This window comes from Trichomonas vaginalis, chromosome III (genome assembly GCF_026262505.1).
Source record: "Trichomonas vaginalis G3 chromosome III, whole genome shotgun sequence".
NCBI lineage: Eukaryota > Parabasalia > Trichomonadida > Trichomonadidae > Trichomonas > Trichomonas vaginalis.
The window spans coordinates 19585003-19602724 of record NC_067205.1 but is presented as its reverse complement, the minus strand read 5'-3'; the positions used below and the strand labels follow the sequence as shown (position 1 = coordinate 19602724).

Genomic DNA, 17722 nt, shown 5'->3' with positions numbered 1-17722 from the left:
ATTTTTACATATATGAAATGCTTCAGGTTGAAAAACAAAGAACAAAAGTAGCAGATACAAAACCGTTAGACTATATCTTCACAAATGCCGGTAGGACTATTTCAGATGAAGAAATTTCATCCCGAGCATACAGGTTTGACTATCCAGTTCGTTGGCTTCAAAGTCCTTCAGATGCAAAGGCAATAGGATTTAGAAGAGTTTTGTTTTCAAATAGAACTAACGCGTTTATGTTCGCAGTATATTTTCATGGTCAGTATAAAGGTTCTGATGGTCTAATAGAAAAATTTGATGAAATGAAAATCTTTACAATTCGTTCAGACGAAAGTCTTGAGAAAACTCTAAATGACTTTCAAACTCAAATAAACAAATACTACTGGGAATTTCAAGAAAAATACAACTCTTTACTAAATGGAACATACTATCTGAAACTAGAATATAACAAGATGAACTCCACAGTTTCATTTCAAAAGATTGAAATTAACCCTCCAAGAGATACAGAGTTTTTATATTGGGGAGTAGACAAACGTTCTTGGGCACAATTTCTTCGGTTACTAAACCAGAACGAACCATTACCACCAGATGGTCCATTTAATTTTATACTTCCACCAGCAGATTTGACAGTTTATAGAAACGTGTTTGACCCTCAAAATGTCATGTGTCATGCAAGTTTCAGTTCAAGCAACAATAGTTTTCTATGTATCGGTAAGGACTTTTATGACTTTGCTTCTAAATTCTACGAACCACCTAGTAACAGTTTCTCTGACTTTCAAGTTTGGTTCACAACAAACGGTGTGCAGCATATTATTCCATTGTACTATGACTTTTATCTCGAATTGTCTTTCATATACAACTACGGAAAAGTATTGAAAAAGTATTGAAAAATATATTTTAGGGTAGATGTTTTTTTAGGTGGAACCAGGTCACCAGGTCACCAGGTCACCAGGTCAAATGAACTTCTCTGAAAAAGTGTGACAACACGACATTTTGACAACATCGTAGAAAACACACAAAACTCATGAATTTTGTGCTGAAAAAGCAACCGCCGGAATTCCGGCGGTTGGTATATTCTTCACAAATGCTTGTTTTGAGGTCGAGCCACAAACGGATGTCCGACGGTTAAGCCACAAACGGATGTCCGACGGTTAAGCCACAAACGGATGTCCGACGGTTAAGCCACCCAAAAATATTTTTTATTTTTATTGTACGTACTGAAATGACAGTCGAAGCAAAAACGTTCACGAACAAATCTAATGGCGAAACATTCACAAAAGGCACTTACAACGGTATTGAAGTCTTACGTAGAGACAAGGATGGTTATATAAATGTAACAAATATGTGTCAGCAGTTTGGGAAAGACTTTAGAAGGTTGTTGGAAAATAAGTCCTGGGAAGAGTATTTTAAGGCATTTTGTGAAGAATATACCAACCCGCGGAATTCCGCGGGTTGCTTTTTATACAAAATTCATGCAGGAATTCCGGATGAAATCAAACAGGTTAGAGGAATGTATGTAGACCCAAGACTCGTAAACTATATAGCAATGTGGGCTTCTCCAAAATATTGTATAGCAGTTGGAAAAATTCTGGACTCCATAGACAAGAAAGTTCATGAGAAATTAGATGAAGAAGAACTTGAAGATACAGTAGAGAATGCAAAACCTTTGTTCGAAGAAGAAGTTAGAAAAAATGTGCTTAAACAAATAGAACATGAACGTGAGATATGTTCTGGTTATAGAGACTCTCCATACGAACTAGACCAATGGGAACAAGAAGATTTAAAGAGAGAATTTAGAGAATATGAACTCGCTAAAATTTCATTAGAAGCTGCAGAAAAGAAGTTAAAAGTTTGGGGTCGTTTTGTACAAAAATATTGTGAGTAAATGAACCATTTTTTTCGACAAAAATATATTTTAGGTGAAGAAGTGAAGGTGTGCCTATGTGCCTATGTGCCTAGGTCAAATGAACTTCTCTGAAAAAGTGTGACAACAAGACATTTTGACAACATCGTAGAAAACACGCAAAACTCTTGAATTTTGTATAAAAAAAGCAACCGCCGGAATTCCGCGGGTTGGTATATTCTTCACAAAATGCTTGTTTTGAGGTCGAACCACTTTTGGCTCGACCGTATATTTAAACCAAAACTCTTGAATTTTGTGCTGAAATAAAAAAAGGTAGTTTTTTTAAAAAAATATTTTTTATTTTTATTGTAAGAACATGTTAGCAACAACAGCACCAAACTCGTTAGTCATGAACCCAACTTCAATGTTAGTAGAGATGAAAAGCTTCATTCCTTCTTCATATACTTTCGAAACAGAAATCCAGAAGATAAAGCAAGAACTTCTCCAAGGAGATTTAGACTGTAGTGCGAAAGATGAAACAAATGAACAGTATCTTTATGAAATGCAGGACCTCATCGACCATCTACCTAAACTTCCTGAAATACAACAACAAAAGCTCACTATTCCTGAATTCGATGAAATAGAAGTCAAAGCAACTGACTCAGTTGAAATTAAGAAGTTCATACGTAAGATAAACTATGAGTTTCTTGGATTTCATTGCAACCACAAAGTCATGGACAAAGATTGCGACATGGTATATTTCATGGACATATATAAATCTGGGGAGTTTAAGACCTACGACAACTTTGTTTCGTTAGTTGCTGAATGTGTATGGCAGATAAGCGATGAAGATAGAAGAGGTAAAGTATGGAACGGACAAATAAAACCAGCAGCCTTTGAGTTAAAGAAAACCATTGACGCCTTAGTCATACTTGCAGGTAAGGTTTCAGAATATAACGCTAAAATGAACCCACCGAAATGTAAAGCAGCAATGAGGAAATATAACTACTCCGTCAAAGAGATAGAACGTATGCGAAACGACTATGCTGACTTAAAGAAAGAAGCAGAGAAACCAGCAGAAGATAAAATGGACATGTTGACATTTCTGAACAAAAACTATCCAACTGCTGACGATTTCCTTCTTTCAGATGTCAAGAAGAAATATAAAGAAACATTCGGCATTGTTAAAACATTCGATATCCTTCGTGAAGAAATAGAAGCTACAAAACTGTTTAAAGTCATGAACCATCACAACATATACCATGTAAAACGCTTATAAAACATTGACGAAGAAGTCTATTTCCTGTGTTGTTGTCAAAATGTCTTGTTGTCACCATTTTTCAGAGAAGTTCATTTGACCTGGTGACCTGGTGACCTGGTTCCACCTAAAATATATTTTTGTCTGATTTACGCTCATTGACGATGAAGAAGTCATGACAAAACATATACGAAGAAATCTATTTCCTGTGTTGTTGTCAAAATGTCTTGTTGTCACCATTTTTCAGAGAAGTTAAAATAACCGAGTGACCTGGTGACCTGGTGACCTGGTGACACCTAATTTTTCACCCGTTGAATTTTCATGAATTTCCTTAAGATAGAAAAAATAAAGTTAGTTTTTTTAAAAAAATATTTTTTATTTTGTATGTAAAGACAGATGTACGCTGAACTTGTTGGTCAAGATGTATGGAAAGAATGTTTACAAGATGAAGAGTATGAAATTCACTGTTCTGAGCCTTTTGAAATAAGGAAGAAAGAAACCAAGAGAATTATACATGAATATAACAGAGGAACAGGTTATATTTGTGTAACATTAAACCTCAAAAAGTACCAAAAACATGTTCTCATAGCTACTCATTTTATTTCCAATCCGAACAATTTACCGTGTGTGGACCATATAAACCATCAAAGAGACGACAACAGAATCTCAAACCTTCGTTGGTGTTCTAGATCTGAAAACAATAGAAATAAAAGCAAGTATGGCGATATAGTTTATGAGTTCGTTGATGAAATATCTGACGAAGCAATTGAAATAAACTCTTATGGAAAGCATGACTTAGAGTTCTACTACTATGTTGAGAATGAGGACGCATTCTATTACTATACAGGAGTTAACTATAGAAAAATGCATGTTTGTTTCCTAAAATCAGGAATTGCATATGTTACTTTGACGGATACTGAAGGAAAGAAAGTTCAAGTTCGTTTAAACGTTTTCAAGAGGTTATATGATATTCAGTTTTGAACCATGAATTTTTAACATTTCTTTAACACAAAAAATAAAGTTAGTTTTATTTTTTTTTATTTTTTTATTTTGTATGTAAAGACAGTAATGTCAACATCAGAGAACACAACAACTGCTATCGTTCATGAAGCCATAAGTGAAGAATACGAGTGGGTTCAGTTAAACAAACAACTCCGTCTCATTCGTTCGGTCAAAGACGACATGTACCAAATGCAAAGTATTTTGACAGCATGTTTTGCTCCAGATACTAAGAAACCACAAGACTGGTTTGAATTAAATAGCACTCATGAACTCCTCAGTGAGTTTGAACATGTAGAACTTAAAAAGATGTACCAAGACAGACAAAACTTACCATCACATCTAAAAGGTATATATGTTCATAAGTTCCTAGTTAGTTCAATAGCAATGTGGGCTTCACCTCGTTATGCAATCTACATACTTATGCTACTTGACGAACTTTGTACAAAGCAGAGAGAAGATATGATGAAAGAAGACAAAAACATACAGAAAAGAATACCACGTTCGGTACCAAAAGGAAAGGAAAAGAACTATAAGTATATGATTTACACTGAAGAGATGGAAAATGAAGAAGACAGAGATATGGTTATGTTGCATTTAGTCAGAAGAAACAACAAAAGCTTTTACGACCTTGCTAAGATTTACAAATCTGACAGAAATTGGTTCTATCGCGAAAACTTACCGATTTCAATGACACCGAATGAAGATGTTAAACAGATAGTTCAAGATACGTTACCTCAAACACACTATGATATGAAAGGTTGTACAATACTTACATTCAAAGAAGATTTACCGCTACTGAAAGAAAAAATAACAGAGTATTTTGACAACTTCAAACAAGCAGAGTAGATGAACCATTTATTTTTCAAGCTTGACACCAAAGATGGCTCAGGTAGCTCTATAAGGTAAATTGTCTTGTCCGAGTCCTTCTGGCATTCCGAGTCCTTCCTTCCGACAGGAAAAGTTTTTCTTTCCGACAGGAAAAGTTTTTCTTTCCAACAGGAAAAGTTCTTCCTTCCGACAGGAAAAAATTTTCTTTCCGACAGGAAAAGTTTTTCTTTCCGACAGGAAAAATTTTTCTTTCCAACAGGAAAAATTTTTCCAGTTGTCCGTCCGTAAACCATTCAAATTTTCGAAAATTGAGAACTTTTTGGCCGACCTTCAGGAAAAGTTTTTCTTTCCGACAGGAAAAATTTTTCTTTCCGACAGGAAAAGTTTTTCTTTCCGACAGGAAAAGTTTTTCTTTCCAACAGGAAAAGTCCTTCCTTCCGACAGGAAAAGTTTTTCCATCCAACTGGAAAAGTTCTTCCTTCCGACAGGACACAAACGAATGGCTGACATTCCTCTTCCTGAATGTCTTCCAAAGCCAGAGGAACCTAAAGCACCAGCACCACAACAGACTAAGACTCAAACACTTACATTTTTACGCTTGACTTTTTACAATTTGAACTTTGTTTGCGTAGATATGAATTCTGAAAGAAGTATGAGGGTCTTGTATGACTTTGTACTTCTCCCATAGTTCATGTCTGTCAAACTTACCTGCCATGGACTCTTTCATAAGTTCCATGAAATCGTCTTCGGACAATCCGGGGAAAAGTACAATGTCAGTAAGTATTCTCTTTACATCCTTACTTAAACTCTTGGCTGTCTGTACACAAATGACAACAGAGATGTTAAAGTGTCTGAGCTTCTTAAGAATTCGACACATGTCTTGTTCTCTATTCTTTAACAAAGGATGAGAGGCGAAGTCGTCTAAGATAAGAAGACACCTATGAGGGTAAGTCTTCCAATCGTAAGATTGCAATTTCTTCGAAATGTATTCTATCTCTTTCTGTTTGTTTCTGAAGTGTTTCTTCTCTAATATTCTCTGCATTTCCTCATTTGGGTCTTTAAACTTAGAATTTATATACTCATTTATAGCATTGTACTTCAAAACTCTTCTTTGGTACTTCTTTATCCAATCTAACAACTCAGAGTCTTTTATACATACTAGTTTTGACTTCTTTATAATATCTTTGAACGAATTGACGGTTTGGTCAAATTGACCAGAAGTACTACAAATGACAACTAACTCATAGAATGGGTTCTTCTCATCTAGTTCTTGTTGTTGTGCAGCCATTTTAAGATAAGTGAAAGTCTTACCCGACCCAGGTGGTGCAATTAGACCTGTTATACCATTCTGAGCAAATAAGAACTTGTCATGTATGGGTTTTATCTGAGCATTTTCCAACTTCCTCTTGTTCTTATTTAAAACATTCTCAAATTTCTTGTCAATGTCAGCAAACTTTTTTCTAACATATTTTTAGAAAAATTAAAACTTTTATCTTTTAGAAAATGTCTAGCGATTTCGCCATCTATATTCGAGACAAGCTTTTCGACAGCAAAACATCTGTAGACCATAAAATCTTACATAGTGTAAACAAGAAAGGTGAATTTGTTCTAAAGTTCTGTTTCTGGGAATATGACAAGAACCATAAAACATTAAGCAGAGCAGTCTTAAAATTTGTCAATGACAGACTTGTTGACAGAGATGACGCCTCTTGGAGAGATGAAGTCCAACAAAACTTCTTAGAATGCAAAGAAGACACATGCGCTGTTCTTGAAGATGAAATAGAAAACAGAATAGAAGAGCTATTAAATGACAAAGCACTTTTACATAAATATGGTTCTGAGAAGTTTGACATAACTCCACCAGAAAAGAAGAAGAGAGAAAAGAAAGAAAAGAAAGTAGAAGAAGAGAAGAAAGAACCAGTTCCACCGAAGAAGAAATTTGACATGTAAAAATAAAATTTTATTTTTAGAACATTTCTGGGTCAATGTCAATGTTCTCTTCCTCTTTAGGAGCAAACACCGGCTTAGACTCTAAAATCTTTTTACCCAATTTACCTTGAACTTCAACTATCTTAGACTCATAATATTCATAGTCGTCTGCTTTCTTTGGTTCATAAGGTATAACAAGTTTGTATGCTTTGCCTTCTTTAAGGTTTGAAAACCTTCTGTCAAAACTTTCTTTGACTGTTAACAAACCTTCTATGTCTAAGTCTTCAAATTTCGCACCATTTTTAGTCACAATAGCAAACTTAACCGGTTCGATGTTCCAAACTTTGTCAAATGTAGACTTTTCAAAATGGTAGAAGTAAACATTCAAATATGTGAATGGGTCTAGTTCTTCTTTAAGTCCTGACATGTACTTGTTGACTGAGATGAATTTTGCCATCTTTTCTATCGGATAAAAAAAAATATTTTTTTAAAATTTACTCAGAAAAATTTTTCTTTGTATATACACCATTCTGTACGTCTAAAAGACTTTTGACATTTGCCAAGAATGTTCGTTTAGACGCTGTCATATAACCATACTCTTGACAATACTGTTTATACGAATCGTACAATGACCTTTCATCTAAACACTCAAAGTCAGTTTCATCTATGAACAGTTCATATACACTCTTGTTTGCTTCTAACAATGTTTGTCTCTCTTCGGTATGTGGAATTTGTCTTGGATTGAACTTAGAAATATCTAATGTCATGAAATATGAGAACAAGTGGTTGTAAAAGTCAGATGTCAAAGTTTCTGACAAAGCGTCAAAATATTCTGTATCTTGCATATGAGAATCTGACGTTCTGACAACTACATATCTTCTGTCAGAACTTTCTAACTTCATCGGAACAGCATTGTTTGAAACCATGACGAAGTTTGCAACATTTTCACAAACTCTTTGGTCTTTATATTTTCTTTCAACAACTCCAACTTTGTCTGTTATAAGACTCTTCAAAGCATCTGAGTTCAAAACTTTTGTTGTATCTATACTTTGAAGTTCGTTACATACTATAAGTTTCATATTCTCTATTGAAGAGTTAAATTTACCGCAGATGTTTTCTAAGTTTGTCATATTCGGATTCGAATAGCCCTCTAACAGTTTGCATAAGATATCTGTAAAGAAAGTGTTCTTACCAGTTCCTTGTTTTCCAATTATGATGAGAGCAGTTTCATTTTTAGCACTTGGATGTTGTAAGATGTTTGCAAACCAACATAAGATATACTCATAGACTCTTTCGTTTCCATTGCATATAATTTCTTTGACATGGTCTAACCAAGCTTCTATAACATTTTCTTTCCATTCTACTTGTTCGTATTTATATCCAGTGAAGATAGAATAGAAGTTTGGAGAAGGTGTATAGAACTTTATACCACGAACTGAAAAATCTTCTAACTTTGACAATAAGATATCCCAAGCATCTAACATCTTCATACCAACTTGTACGACTTTTATTTTCTTAAGTTTCTGTCTACATTCTTGTTCTGAAACTATTGTCGCTCTTGGTTTGTTAAAGACAACATCCCATTCTTTCATGACATAACATTCTGGGGCAGAGTCGACATAAATGACTAAACGTTTCAAATTCTCGACTGCTTTGTTATAGTCTCTAAATGGACACATATTTCTGAAGGCTTGGAAGTCATAAAAATCTGAAACATCTATTCTGTACATTTTTATAAAAATAAAAAAAAATATTTTTTTTATTCTTGACTTTGTTGTTCTTGAGCTATTTGTTGTTGAAGTTGTTCTTGTAGTACAATACTTTCACCAGTTGCATCTTCCAATTCGAAACTTTCTGCCGTCATTGACAAATACATAGGACATAAAAGTTTTACAGGAACAAAGTTTGCGTCAACTAAGGTTAAGTTTATGTTTGCTAAAGTGTTTGAGTTTACTAAAGCTGAAAACTCTGCATTCGAATGAACAATAGGCAAACCAGCAGAGAAAGTGTTGTTTATACGCATGAGTATCTTTTGGTCATAGTAGTTTCTGTCGACATTCGAATAACACTTTGAACCTAAGTTTGAAACAATATATAAAATAGGTGTACTTAAAGTCAATGGAACAGATAGACCTTGTATGACACCTTTTCCTGTTATAGGAAACTGTTGGTAGTAAAAACCAGATATAAGTTTTGTATTATAGCTCATATCGTTTATACTAAACTCAGTCGGACATCCAAACATAATGAAACCTGCTCTAGTTGCAGCACATGTTACATCCGTCCTTAAAGTATTAAATAAGTCAACAAAACCTGTTGGTGGTATATCTGAGTAAGTATCTTCAAAGGAGTATCTTTTACCATTCACAACAACAAAGTCTTCTGGTGTCAAAAGAGCAAAACAGGCTTTAGTCGTCATTGTGTTTAAGGTTAGTTTACAATATCGTCCTTGAGGACTTTGTAAGTTTGTTGTTATAGAATTATATGACTCAGGGTTTTTAGTCGTAATAGTATAAACCACTATGTCTTCTGCCATTTACTTAGCAACTAAATTTTAATGAAATGTTGTGGTCGTCAAATATTTTTATAACGTCTGGGAAACTATATTTTAAGTTCAACGTTTCACCTCCTTTCATAACGTATATCTTGTCAATGACATTATATGAAACACCACAGCAAGCAATGTCGGGTTCTATTTCTTTGATGTTTATATCGTCTGCCTCTGTCAAAAGTTTCAATAGTTCTTTCAAAACTTCATGAGGTGCAATGACATATGAGTTCACTTTTACAGGGTTGTGTTCGACCAAGTTTAACATTATACCTAAAGCTTGACAAATCTTCTCCTGAGTTTTAAGTTTGTCTTTAAGTTGTTGGTAGTCATTTCGAATATCTGCAACAGAACTTAAGTCTCTGCTAACTTCAGGATATGTTGGTTGTTCTTTTACAGGAACTATTGTTATACCATCTTCGTCTTCGTATGGTTTCCCCACTTCAACATCTCTGTCTTTGACATTGACAACAACACTTTGACTGTTTGTTTGAGTTGGTGAATTTAACTTCACATCTGCCACCGCCATTAAACCTTTTGAAACACTTACGCTTCTATTTTTCGGAAATGACATTTTACTTCGAATAAAAAGATGGACGTATTTGAGTATCTCTTCGAATTGAAGCAGAACAAAGTTTACACACACAAACAATACAAGTTCATTGACAGAATAGTTCTTTACACAAACAATGGAAAATGTTATAGAATAGCAATATTTGCTGAACCAAAATATTTTCATAAAGCAAAGAAAGTTGGTATAACTGAAATGGTGAAAGTTCTTGACGTTGACAAAAATATAACAACAAAACTTACAGATATTTCTAAAGGTAAGTTTATCTTACAATTTTATGTCAAAACTGGCGTACTGTCAATATTTGACGGAGAGAAGTCAGTTCAAGAACAACTTACTGACCTGCTGCCAAAATCTGCTCGATGGAAGCTGTCGTTATGCCAATCTGAGGAGCTCCAGCAGGTTTCATCGAACGAATCTTCAAAAGAGCATCTTCCGTGAAAAGTGCTATTGGTTTTGTAAACTTCTTTGCTTTCAATTCATCTGGACCGTCTCTGTCACCAGTATATTGTATTTGAACTGTACCAACAGTTGAAATACCACCCATAAAGTCTTCTGAGTCAGCAAATGGAATGCCAAGCCAAAAGTTTGAACGGTCTCCATTTGTATATTGAGTTTTTTGACCTCCTGCATGGGTCCATACTTTCACATATGGCATAATAGAACTTTGCATTTCAGGGTTAATGGTTGTTGTGAAGTTGTTGTTAAAGTTCATAGCATCTAATGTCAAGTTGTATGACCTCATATCCTCAACTGTAGAATATTCTTCTCTTGGATAATATTTGCCATCTATGTTTATATGATATTTAATACCGGGGTTGTAGAAACAAGAATAGTCATTTATAGTTCGTCTGAACAGTACAAACATAGTATCTGCATGTTTCATTGCAGTTGTTAAAGCAATATCTGTTCTTGCACCTGGGTCAGCACTTTGGTTTCCAACTTCACCTGCAAAGTCTTTGACAGATATTTGGTGTATAGGGAACATAAGTGGAACTGCAATATATTTGGCAGCTAAAGCATTTGAAATATCTGGGTCCAACATATAGACTGCAAGTCTGCTTTCTATTCTCTTGCATTCAAATTTTTCGCATGTAAACTTAACTGGGTCCCAAGCAGTTCCAGCAGCATTGAAATAATAGTTTACTTCAGTGTTGAAGTTTGAGAAACCAAAGTCTAAGTCAACTTTGTCTTTGCAAAATTCGGCGAATGACGTTTGATTTGCTCCCTTTACGTCTGTAAGAGTGAATGGGTCTTGTGTTGGTGCAATGACTAAGTTATTTTTGCTTGGAGTAAGTTCGATAGAAATTTTTCCTGCCCAGTTTGGCAAGTATCTTAAAAACCTGAAGATAAGGAAAGATGACAAAGGAACTCTAAGTTTCAGTTTTACTTTGGTTACTGCTGCTGCAGTTTGTCCAGAAAGGTTAACATAAACTCCTGGAACGTTAGGGTCAAGTCTTCTTATTTTCTCAATGGTTGCATACTGGTCTGTTTGTTCTCTAGCTTGTGGTTGTACTGAGTTTCTCAAAGCGAACCATTCATAGTTTGCCCATGTTACTGTTTGAACTAAGTCAGAGTTAGAATATATCTTATATTCCATGAAAACTTCTGGAGCATATTGGTATCCGACATAGAAAATTCCATTGCAACCTTTCTTGTCAGACAACTTGGCAGAAGGTTTTATTTCAATGTCTTGTTCCACGTATAAGAATGAGTTGTCAATAGAAATTATATGAAACCTGTCGCAAGCAATATCTACTGTTGTTGAAGAACCTTCTCCAAACTCACCTACGTTTCCATAAGAAACAGCAGTTGTATATTCGTAAGTTCCAGGAACTATTTCTGACCTTCTAATAGCATTGTCGCATTCGTTATACCATTCGGAAACATTTCCATTCATGGCATCCAAAACTGTTGGCGTTATATTCTGAGCGGCGTACATTTCATATGGGTAAAAATATAGAATAGTTGGATTTATATGTCATAATAGAACCCGCTCGGACCAAGCTTTACTTTCTTCCTGACTGAGTTTTTAACTCTTCTTTTTCCTTCATTGCCACTACTTTCACTAGATGAAGTTACTTCTTCACTACTTTCACTTTGTTCTACTCTTCTCTTCTTCTTTGGTGTCGCTTTTGGTAACTTGCCCTCTGCTTCAAGTTGTTGCATCTTTGCCTCATGTTCACCTAGTATGTTGTAAATTTCCCATGTCCTTTTTGCCTTTGGGCTCTGGTCGCCCATCTCAGGTAACCTATATCCTAGAAAGATTTTGTCATAGTTTGTATTTGAGTCTTCGCGTATTGTTTGCATGACTCTTTCCTGAGTTTCCGGTTCAAGCTCTTCAAACAGTGCCTGTCCATATGGAATAAGCTCGTTTCCAAATATATGTTTTTGTAGCCATTCTGGTTTTCTTTCCATGTTACCAACAATATCTTTTGTGAATGGGAAAGCTTTTACCCAACGTTTCAGGCTTGGGTCATTTATTTCTGTAGTTGGTTTTATTTTGTCAAGGAACATGTTTTTCAATACTAACATTTCATTTGGTACTGTCCATTTGAGTTTTCTTAAATATTCATCCCTTCTCAGTTCATTGTCTGCAAAGTAAGTTTTTATGACATTTTGCAAACTTTCGTTTGCAAGGTCATGTACAATAGGTTCTCTTCCTTCTCCCTCCCTAACTTTCTTTCTAAACTCTTCACCAAATATACCATCTCTATGGTTCTGTGTAGTTCTTTGAGATAAATGTTTTAGAACGTCAGGTGTTATATTTCCATCAGCCATGTTCATTTCATACTGGTCCAAAATATCTGCATCTTTCATATCTTTCAATGGCATTAAAGCCGCGCTTAAAATACCAGCTATATCTGGTTCACCATTCACTTCCATTGCGTCTACAACTTCTTGGAATTGAGGTTGTAAGTTTATGAACCACCTATCCGGATTAGCTTTATGACCCCATCTCATTGTAGTTCCATAGTCTGCAGAAACAAAAGTAGGTTTGTTTCCATCTTGGTTAGGTTCTGAATGAACTTTAAACAATGTTTCATTTCTATATGTTTTGTTGAAATTTAACCTTTTATTTTCACCGAGTTCATCCAAAGATTGAACGTTGTATGGTCGTAAGTAAAAAGGGTTGTTGTATTTGCGTACATTTTCTTTCAGTACTTCCATTCTATGCTGAATATTTTCATCTGGTGTTGGAGTCTTTTGTATGTCGGCAAACATTTTTCGATATTCTTCTACTATGTCAGCCGAATTTTTTTTAGACTCTTGGAAAGATTCCATATTCACCTCATACTCTTGTTGAGGGTCAAGATTTTTCGGCTGTTCCAAATCTTCATCTAGTTCTGTGAAGTTAGTTTCCAAAGGAGGGACTTGTTCGTTTCCTTCAGGCTCTTCTAGCTGTTGTTGCTGAACTATTTCTTCCATGTCTGGTTGTATCTGAACTTCTTCCTGTGGAGTTTCTTGTACCTCATCTGCTGGCATTTCATATATTCCGAGACCGTTTTCAACAATTCCCTATCTAAGTCATCCGGACTCATAAACCTTTCTTCTTTCGTTCCGTCTCTATTTTTTACGCGTTTCATGAAGAGAGTTGAATTGTCATTTAGCTCTGACACCAAATATCTCGGAGTAAATTCGTTCATGTCATTTGGATGATATGCTATTAAATCATATCCCTTAGCGAGCTTGTATTTTCCAGGTTTGAAATTATATCCCATTTGGTGCTGAGCCATAAAGCTAAATAGGTTCGGGTCAGTATTTCCTTCCTTGAACTTTCTAATAGCTTCTTTATATCTGTCACTAAAGTCAAGAGTATCTGGGTAACCATAGTCTTCTTTAAGCATTTTTAAGAATTCTTGGTTTCCTTGTTCTCTACTTCTTTTATGTCCTTGCTCTGTTTGTGGTTGTTGTTGTGCAGTGTTTTGAACTGTTGGTTGTTGTGCTGGTTGTGGAGGTGGTTGTTGTGCTGGTTGTTGTTGTTGTGCTGGATTTTGAACTGTTGGTTGTTGTGTTGGTTTTGGTGCATGCTTGTGTCTGTGTCCATGTGACGATGTAAATGTTTTAGGTAGTCCTGGTGCAGGTGCTTCTCTTGGAGGGTTTGGTGGTATATAGGTTCCACTAGCTAGTATATAAGTTCCACCAGCTGGTATATATGTTCCACCAGCTGGCACATATGTTCCATCTGCAGCGTAATGTCCTACCTGACTTTTCGTTTTTAAGAAAGCATTTACTAGGTCTGTTTTGGTCTGTTGTAACTCTTTTTCTTGACTTTCCACAACAGTTGCTCTAACGGCGTCATAGGCACTTTGAACTGCCTGTCTCGTTGCTGCATCTGTTATTTTCGTCATATTTTGTGCTACTTCTTTTAACTCGTTGTCGAAACCTTCAGACTTCATTTTCTTTCCAGATGAGAAGTCGTTCACTAGTTTCACCTTACTATGAAGAGCTTCGAAGGCGTTCTTAAAGTCAGCATTTGTTAAAGCTTCATTTGAACTGTCTTCATCCGCTTGTATTTTTGTCCTTATTGACCCTATAAGTTGGGCTGCTTTGGCGTTGGCTTGGGCATCTAACCAGTCATTGTTAGCTTTTATATATTCTGCGCTTTTCATTGCCTTTTGCATAGCCGCGTCGTCATTTTTACTTTCTTGTGCTAAGTTTTCATACTGTACGGTTTGGTTTTGCAACTGTAAAAGTTTTTCTGCCTTTACATTTGCTTCAACTTCTTTTTTATACTCATCGCTATCCATATATGTCTTCAGGACTTTTTGTTTTATCTCTTCATCTTTCAGTACTTTATATTGAGTAGTATGGTTTTTCAAATTTATGACATCTTGTTCCATTTTTGCTACTTCTGCTGCTTTTTCTGACACTTTTTTCGCATATTCCTCTGTACTTAGTTCTTTCAGTTGTTCTTCTTTCTTCTTTTTCTCTACGTTTAACTCATTGAGTTTCTTTGTGTGTCTGTCATATTCTAGTTTCTTTTCGTTTTCACTTATTTGCTTCTGTATGTCTATGTTTGACTTTTTGACATCTGATATTTGATTTTTGAGTGAACTCAAATTCATTTGACTTTGAGGGTTATAGGCTGTTCCGTCTGCAGCTCCACCATAGCCTGCCATTTTCGCTAAAAGTGCCGCTCTTAAACCTCCACTCTGTGCACCAAAAACTCGGTTTAAAAGCATAGGATTGCTTGACATTTGTTGCAACATAGTGGGGTCATTCAGCATTTGTTGTTGCAACTGTTGTTGTGGTGTTAGTCTTACTATTGGATGTTTCAATGCTCTCTTCCTCTTACGTATATTCTTACGTATCTTACGTGGCATTTTAAGTGAAGTAAAAAAGAGGCTTTTGACAGATGTTTATATGACACTTTCTCCGGTTTATAGGACCTCTCTCATATTCTATCTTATCGTATCTAAAACTCACAGTCATGTATGTCCTCTAACCATCTCATAACGGTTTCCAAACCACTTTTATCGGATGTAAAGTAAAAACATGGATGGTTATGTAAAACGTCTAAAGTTTCTAAAGAGTCTCTCAAAGTATACTTCCTTGAACGCCCGTAACTTTACTGTAGCGACGATAGACCCTTACTTGTCCGGACATAGTTATACTATTTTGAGTCCTCTACCGAAAAGTCAACAGCAACGACTTTCAAAAATTTTAAGGGCTAGAAGGCACGAAGTGCCTGGAAGCCCGACAACACCCAAAAAAACCTCATTTTATACCTCATTGCATACTAAACATCTTCAGGGGCTAGAGGGCACGAAGTGCCTGGAGGCCCCAATACCCTTTTTTTTTTTTTTTTTTTTGAAATTGAATAATTTAAATGAAGAAGTAATTTAAAACAATTTTATTTATGATCAAATTTTATATATTTTTTTGGATCAAATCCATTTTAATAGAATTTATATACTATTCATCTATTAGTAAACACTACCGTATATTATTTTTTAAGCTATCTTATTTTTTGAAATTTTATTCAAATCTTTGGTCGCAAGAAAATTGCATGATAAATAAAAACATTTAATCAAAGTCAATTTTATTTTTCATATTCAAATGGACTGAGTGTTAACATTTAACATTTTTTGCTAATTGTCGTCAAAAATTAGGCGTAAAGCAAAAATTGATATTTCATATGGTTTTATGATAGATAAGCATTATATTCCCACTCATTATATTCGTAAATTTTGAGGTTTATCCTTCGCTTTTAAGATCATTGAATTTGATTTTTATATAAAATAGTTATATATTAGAAAATAATATGAGTTTATGTGATATTATTTTTCAGAAGATTTCATTCTATATGCCTATGAAAAGTACTCTCAAAACTAACTTTTTCCTAATTATAATTAAATCTAGAATATTGTATTATGCTTAGTATTATTTCATTTTTCTCATTCAATTTAGAATTTACAAATGTCAAAAAATTGAGAGCTGTCACTTTTGATGAATTTCTGTTTATTACAATTTTATGTTTCGGATTTTAAAAATCTTCTTGAGAAGATTTTGATGTAAACTAAAAGTGACACTATGACAATCATATGAGAAATTTGTAATAATTTATAATAGTATTAGTGAAGCATAGTCTATTTCTACTAGTCATGGAAACTCTTTTGAACAAGAAAAATTTGAAATTAAATTGATTTTATTTCATAATTTAAAAATTTAGTCTAATAAATGCCCATTTATGAGCCCCAATGTGCATATTCTTGGTCTAAATCTCAATTTTAAATAGGCATTGAGCCTAGTATGAAAAATCTTCCGAAGTTCCTACAATTTTCATAAATATAGTCAGGAGAAAAAGGTGTAAACCGGGCAAAAAGGTGTAAACCTTAAATCTTTAGGGCTAAAAGTAGGAAAGATATTGTCCCCATATGTGTGCGATCTGGGAGGTATGATTAGTTCAAAAAATTGAAATAGATTTAATAATGAGATATTAGCTATTATATGATAACATATATAAATAATAACATAAATAGGTTCCTTATATTATAACAATTATAATTCTTTGAAGAAAATGGATATTTACAATCTCAAATAATCTTGAATATTTCATCAAGTTGAGACTTAGTGATTTAAATGCTAATCCATTACATTGTACTTCAATAGCATATAATATATGCTCGATCATTTTTATATGAATTAACTATCAAGCAGCTAGAATACATAAAAACCGTATCTAAAAAGGTGTAAACCATATTGAGAAAGCTGGTTTTTTAGTATGATCATAACAATCAAAAAAAAAAAAAAAAAAAAAAAGGCAGTGGGGCTTCCAGGCACTTCGTGCCCTCTAGCCCCGAAGATGTTTAGTATAAATGAAGTTTTTATTCGGAAAATTGTTAGTCTTCTTGGTCGAAAACATTATATAATGTTTCACTTTTCACAAATTATATATGTTTTCATGTTTTGTCAAGACTTCTTCGTAAATGTTTTGTCAAGACTTCTTCGTAAATGTTTTGTCAAGACTTCTTCGTAAATGTTTTGTCAAGACTTCTTCGTAAAATCAGACAAAAATAATGTTTAGGTGAAGAGGTGAGATTTCACCTGTTTTTTCACCTAATTTTTCACCCTCTTGAATTTTCATGAATTTTACACCAAAAATAATGTTTAGGTGAAGAGGTGAGATTTCACCTGTTTTTTCACCTAATTTTTCACCCTCTTGAATTTTCATGAAATTTACACCAAAAATATACTACTAGGGTCATTTACGAAGAAATCTCAACAAAGTCTTTACGATGAAATCTT

At 34.5% G+C, this 17722-nt stretch overlaps 10 protein-coding genes across 10 annotated transcripts, besides 2 other annotated features; 5 read left to right on the top strand and 5 right to left on the bottom strand.

Annotated features, from left to right (window-relative positions):
- Positions 1 to 12991: part of a mobile genetic element that runs on past the window's edge.
- TVAGG3_0731490 (uncharacterized protein) lies at positions 18 to 878 on the top strand (the record flags this gene model as incomplete). The annotated part of the gene is made up of 1 exon (XM_051244550.1): positions 18 to 878. The coding sequence occupies one exon, from the start codon at positions 18 to 20 to the stop codon at positions 876 to 878; it is 861 nt and encodes a 286-aa protein (XP_051091137.1).
- TVAGG3_0731480 (uncharacterized protein) lies at positions 1214 to 1876 on the top strand (the record flags this gene model as incomplete). The annotated part of the gene is made up of 1 exon (XM_051244549.1): positions 1214 to 1876. One exon carries the CDS (start codon positions 1214 to 1216, stop codon positions 1874 to 1876), a length of 663 nt encoding a protein of 220 aa, XP_051091136.1.
- Positions 2211 to 3113, top strand: TVAGG3_0731470 (organellar and viral DNA polymerase type B; the record flags this gene model as incomplete). Its single annotated transcript, XM_001312283.1, has 1 exon — positions 2211 to 3113. The coding sequence occupies one exon, from the start codon at positions 2211 to 2213 to the stop codon at positions 3111 to 3113; it is 903 nt and encodes a 300-aa protein (XP_001312284.1).
- On the top strand, positions 3489 to 4073 carry TVAGG3_0731460 (HNH endonuclease family; the record flags this gene model as incomplete). The annotated part of the gene is made up of 1 exon (XM_051244548.1): positions 3489 to 4073. The coding sequence occupies one exon, from the start codon at positions 3489 to 3491 to the stop codon at positions 4071 to 4073; it is 585 nt and encodes a 194-aa protein (XP_051091135.1).
- TVAGG3_0731450 (protein of unknown function, DUF4106 family) lies at positions 5515 to 5964 on the bottom strand (the record flags this gene model as incomplete). The annotated part of the gene is made up of 1 exon (XM_051244547.1): positions 5515 to 5964. One exon carries the CDS (start codon positions 5962 to 5964, stop codon positions 5515 to 5517), a length of 450 nt encoding a protein of 149 aa, XP_051091134.1.
- TVAGG3_0731440 (uncharacterized protein) lies at positions 6426 to 6872 on the top strand (the record flags this gene model as incomplete). Its single annotated transcript, XM_051244546.1, has 1 exon — positions 6426 to 6872. The coding sequence occupies one exon, from the start codon at positions 6426 to 6428 to the stop codon at positions 6870 to 6872; it is 447 nt and encodes a 148-aa protein (XP_051091133.1).
- On the bottom strand, positions 6889 to 7308 carry TVAGG3_0731430 (protein of unknown function, DUF4108 family; the record flags this gene model as incomplete). The annotated part of the gene is made up of 1 exon (XM_051244545.1): positions 6889 to 7308. One exon carries the CDS (start codon positions 7306 to 7308, stop codon positions 6889 to 6891), a length of 420 nt encoding a protein of 139 aa, XP_051091132.1.
- On the bottom strand, positions 8611 to 9387 carry TVAGG3_0731420 (uncharacterized protein; the record flags this gene model as incomplete). Its single annotated transcript, XM_051244544.1, has 1 exon — positions 8611 to 9387. The coding sequence occupies one exon, from the start codon at positions 9385 to 9387 to the stop codon at positions 8611 to 8613; it is 777 nt and encodes a 258-aa protein (XP_051091131.1).
- TVAGG3_0731410 (protein of unknown function, DUF4106 family) lies at positions 9392 to 9928 on the bottom strand (the record flags this gene model as incomplete). The annotated part of the gene is made up of 1 exon (XM_051244543.1): positions 9392 to 9928. The coding sequence occupies one exon, from the start codon at positions 9926 to 9928 to the stop codon at positions 9392 to 9394; it is 537 nt and encodes a 178-aa protein (XP_051091130.1).
- A 525-nt stretch (positions 12992 to 13516) lies between the features above and the next one.
- On the bottom strand, positions 13517 to 14583 carry TVAGG3_0731390 (kinase-related family; the record flags this gene model as incomplete). The annotated part of the gene is made up of 1 exon (XM_051244542.1): positions 13517 to 14583. A coding segment is annotated over one exon (1067 nt), but the record flags the coding sequence as incomplete, so codon positions are not given.
- Positions 14584 to 16404: 1821 nt separating this feature from the next.
- Positions 16405 to 16441: a mobile genetic element.
- Positions 16442 to 17722: the final 1281 nt, after the last annotated feature.